This window comes from Nerophis ophidion, linkage group LG02, assembly GCF_033978795.1.
Source record: "Nerophis ophidion isolate RoL-2023_Sa linkage group LG02, RoL_Noph_v1.0, whole genome shotgun sequence".
Lineage (NCBI taxonomy): Eukaryota > Metazoa > Chordata > Actinopteri > Syngnathiformes > Syngnathidae > Nerophis > Nerophis ophidion.
The window spans coordinates 75471601-75481367 of record NC_084612.1 but is presented as its reverse complement, the minus strand read 5'-3'; the positions used below and the strand labels follow the sequence as shown (position 1 = coordinate 75481367).

The 9767-nt window shown below is 42.3% G+C and overlaps 1 protein-coding gene across 1 annotated transcript in view; it reads left to right on the top strand.

Annotated features, from left to right (window-relative positions):
• Positions 1-426: 426 nt before the first annotated feature.
• The window catches only part of LOC133545552 (uncharacterized protein CXorf38 homolog), a 15786-nt gene continuing 6445 nt past the window's right edge, over positions 427-9767 (top strand). The window contains exons 1-3 of the mRNA XM_061891258.1: positions 427-695; positions 6725-6859; positions 6936-7064. Coding sequence (XP_061747242.1) covers positions 495-695; positions 6725-6859; positions 6936-7064 — 465 coding nt within the window. The 5' untranslated portion in view covers positions 427-494. The remainder of the gene's footprint in view (positions 696-6724; positions 6860-6935; positions 7065-9767) is intronic.

Below are 9767 nucleotides of genomic sequence, written 5' to 3'. Positions count from 1 at the left end.
AAACCGTTCAATTAAGTGTTTTTTTTCATCATTTATTCTCTACAAAAAACCTTCCGTAAAAGGAAAAAAAATGTACGACGGAATGACGGACAGAAATACCCATTTTTTTTAATATGTATAGATTTATTTTTTAAAGGTAAATTGAGCGAATTGGCTATTTCTGGCCATTTATTTAAGTGTGTATCAAACTGGTAGCCCTTGGTTTCTAAAAGGTTGCTGACCCCTGCTCTAAAGATTCTGAGCACTTGTTTACTTCCGTGAGTGTGCCTAATGGTGTGGCCGGTGACGTCATTTCCCCCCAGTAAAACCAGTGAGTCGATGCTGCCCTCTAGCGACAAAATTGAGGGACTGCGCGGCTTTCTGACTCGATTTTAATACGATGTTATTGAGCCAGGGAGTATAATAACTACACTACCCAGCATGCAACAGTAGTGAGGAGCATGCGCGGTAGCCCGGGTGAAAGTGAACTATATTAGAAAGACAGCGCCGACGCAATGTCGCTGGACTTCGTCTTGCGTGTAAACAACAAAGATTACCAGAACTGGGTCAAAGCAGGACTGTGTTTGTCGTTCGTGGCGGAAGATTTGCGTCCGTTCGTCGAGGAGCAGATGCGAGACTTTCACCGGGATTTGCTGCGTGGGAACCCTGGTCTTCAGGAACGCTGTGAGAAGTCGTGTCCTCCCAATCATGTTCAGGTTTGGCGACATTTTGTGGTTTCTACTGAAAATGTACAAACCCCGTTTCCATATGAGTTGGGAAATTGTGTTAGATGTAAATTTAAACGAAATACATCCATCCATCTATCTACTTCCGCTTATACGAGGTCGGGTCGCGGGGGCAGCAGCCTAAGCAGGGAAGCCCGGGCTTCCCTCTCCCCAGCCACTTCGTCTAGCTCATTGTTTCCTAACCTCGTTGGAGCTACCGAACCCTACCAGCTTCATATGCGCATTTTTTAATGAATTCATGACTGTTACCGCATTTTTCGGACTATAAGTCGCTCCGGAGTATAAGTCGCACCCGCCGAAAATGCATAAAAAGAAGGAAAAAACATATTTAAGTCGCAATTTTTGGGGGGAAATGCATTTGATAAAACCCAACACCAAGAATAGACTTTTGCTGAATAATTGTAGGTTATATGAGGCTTAAATAACCAACCGAGAAGCTGCCTGGTATGTTAACGTAACATAATATGGTAAGAGTCATTTAAATAACTAACATATAATCGATAAATCCGATGAAATCTTATAGTCTCTTACGTGAATGAGCTAAATAATATTATTTAATATTTTAAGTGAATTATATTTATATAGCGCTTTTTCTCTAGTGACTCAAAGCGCTTTACATAGTGAAACCCAATATCTAAGTTACATTTAAAGCAGTGTGGGTGGCACTGGGAGCAGGTGGGTTAAGTGTCTTGCCCAAGGACACAACGGCAGTGACTAGGTTGGCAGAAGCGGGAATCGAACCTGCAACCCTCAAGTTGCTGGCACGGCCGCTCTACCAACCGAGCTAAACCGCCCACGGTAATGTGTTCATAATTTCACACATAGAGGACCCTATAGAAACTGGTCCGTTTTATTATTATTATTATTATTATTATTCCGCCACCTCTTTGAACTGTAATTTGACCCCCTGAACATGCTTCAAAACTCACCAAATTTCACACACTCATCAGAACTGGCGAAAATTGCCATCTAATAAAAAAAAATAAAATAAAAATCAATAATGCGCTCTAGCGCCCCCTAGGAAAAAAAACAAAAACAGACTGCTTGTAACTTCCGTTAGCAATGTCGTACAGACATAAAACAAAAACCTCTATGTAGGGCTGACTTGGACCCAGATTTCATAATCTTACCTTCTAGGGCAAAAATCAACAAAAATTGAGCAAAAATCCCTTCAAAGCAAAAATTTTCCCCAAAAAATGCTATTTTTGCCTCTTGCGTGGCGCCGTGCGCATCCCGAGGGTCCCTGGTATGTTAACGTAACATAATATGGTAAGAGTCATTTAAATAACTAACATATAATCGATAAATCCGATGAAATCTTATAGTCTCTTATGTGAATGAGAAAAATAATTTAATATTTTACGGTAATGTGTTCATAATTTCACACATAGAGGACCCTATTGAAACTGGTCCGTTTTATTATTATTATTATTATTATTCCGCCACCTCTTTGAACTGTAATTTGACCCCCTGAACATGCTTCAAAACTCACCAAATTTCACACACTCATCAGAACTGGCGAAAATTGCCATCTAATAAAAAAAATTTTTTAAAAAAATCTATAATGCGCTCTAGCGCCCCCTAGGAAAAAAAACAAAAACAGACTGCTTGTAACTTCCGTTAGCAATGTCGTACAGACATAAAACAAAAACCTCTATGTAGGGCTGACTTAGACCCAGATTTCATAATCTTACCTTCTAGGGCAAAAATCAACAAAAATTGAGCAAAAATCCCTTCAAAGCAAAAATTTTCCCCAAAAAATGCTATTTTTGCCTCTTGCGTGGCGCCGTGCGCATCCCGAGGGTCCCTGGTATGTTAACGTAACATAATATGGTAAGAGTCATTTAAATAACTAACATATAATCGATAAATCCGATGAAATCTTATAGTCTCTTACGTGAATGAGCTAAATAATTTAATATTTTACGGTAATGTGTTCATAATTTCACACATAGAGGACCCTATTGAAACTGGTCCGTTTTATTTTTATTATTATTATTATTCCGCCACCTTTGAACTGTAATTTGACCCCCTGAACATGCTTCAAAACCCACCAAATTTCACACACTCATCAGAACTGGCGAAAATTGCCATCTAATAAAAAAAAAAACCAAACCCCAAAAATCAAAAATGCGCTCTAGCGCCCCCTAGGAAAAAAAAAAAAAAAACAGACTACTTGTAACTTCCGTTAGCAATGTCGTACAGACATAAAACAAAAACCTCTATGTAGGGCTGACTTGGACCCAGATTTCATAATTTTACCTTCTAGGGCAAAAATGAACAAAAATTGAGCAAAAATCCCTTCAAAGCAAAAATTTTCCCCAAAAAATGCTATTTTTGCCTCTTTTTGCGTGGCGCAGTGGGAGAGTGGCCGTGCGCAACCCAAGGGTCCCTGGTTCAAATCCCCACCTAGTACCAACCTCGTCACGTCCGTTGTGTCCTGAGCAAGACACTTCACCCTTGCTCCTGATGGGTGCTGGTTAGCGCCTTGCATGGCAGCTCCCTCCATCAGTGTGTGAATGGGTAAATGTGGAAGTAGTGTCAAAGCGCTTTGAGTACCTTGAAGGTAGAAAAGTGCTATACAAGTACAACCCATTTATCATTTATAAGTTGCTCCTGAGTATAAGTCTATGAAACTACGAGAAAAACTGCGACTTATATTCCGAAAAATACGGTATACATGTACAACTTATATGCTTTTGGTAACACTTTAGTATTTGGTTAGGGTCAGGGTTAAAGGGTTAGGGTTATAATAAGGCCATGCCGAGAATAAGACATTAATAAGTACTTAATGACTAGTTAAGAGTCAATATGTTACTAATTTGCATGTTAATAAGCAACTAATTATTGGTGAATATGTTCCCCATACTAAAGTGTTGCCATGTTTTTTTTTACCGGGGCACAAAACGGAACTGTGCATGAACGTCACCTTGTTCAAAACAACAAAACCGACACAGTGCATGAACTCACAACAAATGACACACCTGCAACAAATCAGTGTTACTTGTGCTGTTGCCGTATCCGTAATTTACACGATGAGTCGGGTGTTTTGACCTCCGCCGAACCCCTGAGCTAATCCGAGCTAATGTCGCTATATCTTGCTGTGCTATTCGCCGTTGTTTGTTTACATTGGCAGCACTGTGTGACGTCACAGGGAAATGGATAGTCGCGTCGCAAATAGCGAAAATCAAGCACTTTATAGCTTTTTTTAGGGATATTCGAGGACCGGTAAAATTTTGAAAAAAACTTCAAAAAATACAACAAGCCACTGGGAACTGATTTTTATTGTTTTTAACCCTTTTGAAATTGTGATAATGTTCCCCTTTAAATGGGACAATGAAAAAGGTATATTACCTCCAAATTCTTTAGGACAACCTACATTCATCAGCCCGGAGGTCGGGTCTTGGGCGCAGTCGGGTGTTCCAACAGGGACTGTAGATTCCTAAAGTAGCCTTCAGCTTGACGCTCCTCTGCTATCACATTCACCCCGCTTGCTGCGGCAACAACAAAACAAAACTCCAGACGTTCTTCTTGGTTTGTACGGTTTACTTGTGATCTTAATCATTCAAAACATAAAACAGTCACCATGTGGGAACAAATGAATGACAAAATAATGAGAGTTTGTTGCAGTACGAGTTAGAAAAAGTATGAATGAGAATAAGTATGAGTGAGTTCAAAAAACTGTGTGGCTCGATTCCACCGCACCTGACAGCTATTACCCATGACACCTTGCGTCCAAAAAAAAAACCCCTCACCACACAAATCCTTCCGGCATATATGCACTTAAAACAGTTCCGTCATCAAATCATTTTGACAAATGTAATATTTACAATTAAATGGGTTGTACTTGTATAGCGCTTTTCTACCTTCAAGGTACTCAAAGCGCTTTGACACTACTTCCACATTTACACACACATTCACACACTGATGGAGGGAGCTGCCATGCAAGGCGCCAACCAGCACCCATCAGGAGCAAGGGTTAAGTGTCTTGCTCAGGACACAACGGACGTGACGAGGTTGGTACTAGGTGGGATTTGAACCAGGGACCCTCGGGTTGCGCACGGCCACTCTCCCACTGCGCCACGCCGTCCCCAATTAAAGTGAGATTTATATAATTACTCTAAGCATTCATTATATCAATTTTCTTATCATGCAAATAAAGTAAATAGTCCCCTTTTGGCTGAATAAACATAAAGCACCTTCCATCCATTTTCTACCGCTTATTCCCTTTTTGGGGTCGCGGGGGGCGCTGGCGCCTATCTCAGCTACAATCGGGCAGAAGGCGGGGTACACCCTGGACAAGTCGCCATAAAGCACCTTCCATAAAATGTAAATCAACTTAAACAGTATTTAGGCTCCTACAGGGACAAAGACCCCAAACACACAACAGAAGTGGTAAAGGAATGGCTAAATCAGGCTAGAACGAAGGTTTGTAGGATGGCTTTCCCACTAAAGTCCTGACTTAAACGTGTGGACAATGCTGAAGAAACAAGTCCATGTCGGAAAACCAACAAATTTAGCTGAACTGCACCAATTTTGTTAAGAGGGAGTGGTCCAAAATTCAAGCAAAAGCGCCTTATTGCAGTGAAACTTGCCAAGGGACATGTGAGCAAATATTAACATTGCTGTACGTATACTTTTGACCAAGTCACATTTTCAGTAGAGCCATAATAAATTCATAAAAGAACCAAACTTCATGAATGTTTTTTTTTGTGTCCCGAGTATGTGGTCTAATCACTCTATGACAAAAAAAATAAGAGTGATTAACTTATTGGGAACTCAAGACAGCCATGCTGCCGCTAGGTGACATCATACGCAAATACGGTGTTAGCTTTCACTGTCATGCTGATGACACCCAACTCTACATGCCCCTAAAGCTGACCAACACGCCGGATTGTAGTCAGCTGGAGGCGTGTCTTAATGAAATTAAACAATGGATGTCCGCTAACTTTTTGCAACTCAACGCCAAAAAAACGGAAATGCTGATTATCGGTCCTGCTAGACACCGAACTCTATTTAATAATACAACTCTAACATTTGACAACCAAACAATTAAACAAGGCGACTCGGTAAAGAATCTGGGTATTATCTTCGACCCAACTCTCTCCTTTGAGGCACACATTAAAAGCGTTACTAAAACGGCCTTCTTTCATCTCCGCAATATCGCTAAAATTCGCTCCATTCTGTCCACTAAAGACGCTGAGATCATTATCCATGCGTTTGTTACGTCTCGTCTCGATTACTGTAACGTATTATTTTGGGGTCTCCCCATGTCTAGCATTAAAAGATTACAGTTGGTACAAAATGATCCCCAAAGCCCCAAAAAAGTCTGCGGGCTGTAGAGCTTTTTCATTTCGGGCTCCAGTACTCTGGAATGCCCTCCCGGTAACAGTTCGAGATGCCACCTCAGTAGAAGCATTTAAGTCTCACCTTAAAACTCATTTGTATACTCTAGCCTTTAAATAGACTCCCTTTTTAGACCAGTTGATCTGCCGTTTCTTTTCTTTTTCTTCTATGTCCCACTCTCCTTTGTGGAGGGGGTCCGGTCCGATCCGGTGGCCATGTACTGCTTGCCTGTGTATCGGCTGGGGACATCTCTGCGCTGCTGATCAGCCTCCGCTTGGGATGGTTTCCTGCTGGCTCCGCTGTAAACGGGACTCTCGCTGCTGTGTTGGATCCGCTTTGGACTGGACTCTCGCGACTGTGTTGGATCCATTATGGATTGATCTTTCACAGTATCATGTTCTCATATGTTCTCATAGTCATCAGTATCATCAGTATCACAGTATCACGTTCTCATAGTCATCATTGTCACCGACGTCCCACTGGGTGTGAGTTTTCCTTGCCCTTATGTGGGCCTACCGAGGATGTCGTAGTGGTTTGTGCAGCCCTTTGAGACACTAGTGATTTAGGGCTATATAAGTAAACATTGATTGATTGATTGATGACATTATTTTTTTATTTTTTTGATCGAGACCGTATGTAATAATTGTGTGCAGTTCTCTAAAGCGTGCCGGCCGTGTTTAGAGTGGAAGTCTGAGATCCTGAAAAACCACAGACAACGTGATCCCAAGCTCAAATGGGGGAACTGTAACCCTCCCGCATGGAGGACCGACTACTGGGAGCTGGCCAAGGTAGGTTTCCAGTACCTTGCGTTTATTTCCATAAGTTGCGACGAAGCGTTCACTTCGCCCGTGTTTCCGTCTTCAGGCGTACATGCCACAAGGCCAGCTGCGTATGAGAGCCGCAAATGAGTTTGACGCTTCTGCTTTACTCAACCTCGTCAACTACTGTGACCGGTTTCCCCCCGTCGACGTAAATACCGGACCCGTGAAAGAGGTGAGCATCCCTAGTGTACAGTTTTGTACTTCATCAATATGCACGATATTGCCAAAAGTACTTGAAGTGCCATTCCATTCCTAACCCGTAGGGTTCAATCTGATGTCGGTTCACCTTTTGAAACTATTCCAGCTTCAGTTGTTAAATATTTTGGACTTAGTAACTTACTAAGTCAAAATATGGACTTACTAAGTCGTAATAATTACATACTTAGTATCTCAGGTAAGTAGGACTGTTTTGTGTTTTTTTATTTACATTACGGGAAAAAATATCGAGATATAATATCGTATATTGCTATTCAGCATATGGAGCGGAAAAGACAACCAAAAATTTCAGCTATTACAGCGTCAGGACTCTGTGCAGGCCAGTCAAGTTGTTTCAAACCAGACTCTGTCATCCATGTCTTTATGGACCTTGCTTTGTGCGCTGGTCCACAGTCATGTTGGAAGAAGAAGGAGCCCGCTCTAAACTGTTCCCACAAGGTCGGGAGCTTGGAACGGTCCAAAAATGTTTTGGTATCCTGGGGCATTCAAAGTTCCTTTCACTGGAACTAAGGGATCAAGCCCAACTCCTGACAAACAAATGTAATCCATGGGGTTCAATATGATGTTTGTCCACCTTTTGTAGCTATTACAGCGTCAACTGTCCTGGGAAGGCTGTCCACAAGGTTGCATAGTGTGTTTATAGGAATTTTCCCACTATTCTTCCGAAAGCGCATTGGTGAGGTCACACGCTGATGTTGGGTCGAGAAGGCCTGGCTCGCAGTCTCCATTCTAATTCGTCCGAAAAGTGTTCTATGGGATTCAGGTCAGGACTCTGTGCAGGCCAGTCAAGTTGTTTCAAACCAGACTCTGTCATCCATGTCTTTATGAACCTTGCTTTGTGCACTGGTTCACAGTCATGTTGGAAGAGGAAGGGGCCCCGCTCTAAACTGTCCCTACAAGGTCGGGAGCATGGAACGGTCCAAAAATGTTTTGGTATCCTGGAGCATTCAAAGTTCCTTTCACGGGAACTAAGGGATCAAGCCCAACTCCTGACAAACAAACGTAATCCATGGGGTTCAATATGATGTTTGTCCACCTTTTGTAGCTATTACAGCGTCAACTGTCCTGGGAAGGCTGTCCACAAGGTTGCGGGGTGTGTTTATGGGAATTTTCCCACCACTCTTCCGAAAGCGCATTAGTAAGGTCACACGTTGATGTTGGGTCGAGAAGGCCTGGCTCTCAGTCTCTGTTCAAATTTGTCCCAAAAGTGTTCTATGGGGTTCAGGTCAGGACTCTGTGCAGGCCAGTCAAGTTGTTTCACACCAGACTCTGTCATCCGTGTCTTTATGGACCTTGCTTTGTGCACTGGTTCACAGTCATGTTGGAAGAAGAAGGAGCCCGCTCTAAACTGTTCCCACAAGGTCGGGAGCATGGAACGGTCCAAAAATGTTTTGGTATCCTGGAGCATTCAAAGTTCCTTTCACTGGAACTAAGGGATCAAGCCCAACTCCTGACAAACAAACGTAATCCATGGGGTTCAATATGATGTTTGTCCACCTTTTGTAGCTATTACAGCGTCAACTGTCCTGGGAAGGCTGTCCACAAGGTTGCGGTGTGTGTTTATGGGAATTTTCCCACCACTCTTCCGAAAGCGCATTAGTAAGGTCACACGTTGATGTTGGGTCGAGAAGGCCTGGCTCTCAGTCTCCGTTGTAATTCGTCCCAAAAGTGTTCTATGGGGTTCAGGTCAGGACTCTGTGCAGGCCAGTCAAGTTGTTTCACACCAGACTCTGTCATCCGTGTCTTTATGGTCCTTGCTTTGTGCACTGGTGCACAGTCATGTTTAACATCCAATTTGAACTTCTTCTTTTTTTTTTTTTTTTTAATGGTCCTCAGTAGTCACGAACAAATTTGTGTGAATTACGCACAATTATTTAAATCTAGTCCCCATGAACCGTATTAAATATTCTTTCCCCAGAGTCCCCAGTAAGAATGACCTGCACATTACTTCATCAATCCAGAGATTTAAAGACGTGTATGAACTAACTGGGCAGTGGCCATTTTACCTCCTTTTTTTATGCCTGCACAACCTGTAGAAAGGGTGGTCCCCACAAGTCCTGATCCACCTGTGTGTGTGTGAGTGTTCTGTCAATGCTTACTTAATGGGGACATCACTCTGTTTACACAGTCACCTTTAGGGGATCTCTGACGGTATGGGGTCAAAAAAAACAGAGGTTTCCCCTTAAAGGAGACCTTTTTATATGATGGTCAGATCCATTCTGAAGATGCTTTAGTGATTTTTAATATATTTACTATATTTAATTTGAACTTTTTATTTTTTTTTAAATGGTCCTCAGTAGTCACGAACAAATGTGTGTGTGAATTATACAAGCTTATTTAAATGTGGTCCCCATGAACCATATTAACTATTCTTTCCCCAGGGTCCCCAGTAAGTATGATCAGCACATTACTTCATCAATCCAGAGATTTAAAGACGTGTATGAACTAACTGGGCAGTGGCCATTTTACCTCCTTTTTTTATGCCTGCACAACCTGTAGAAAGGGTGGTCCCCACAAGTCCTGATCCACCTGTGTGTGTGTGAGTGTTCTGTCAATGCTTACTTAATGGGGACATCACTCTGTTTACACAGGCACCTTTAGGGAATCTCTGACGGTATGGGGTCAAAAAAACAGAGGTTTCCCCTTATAGGAGACCTTT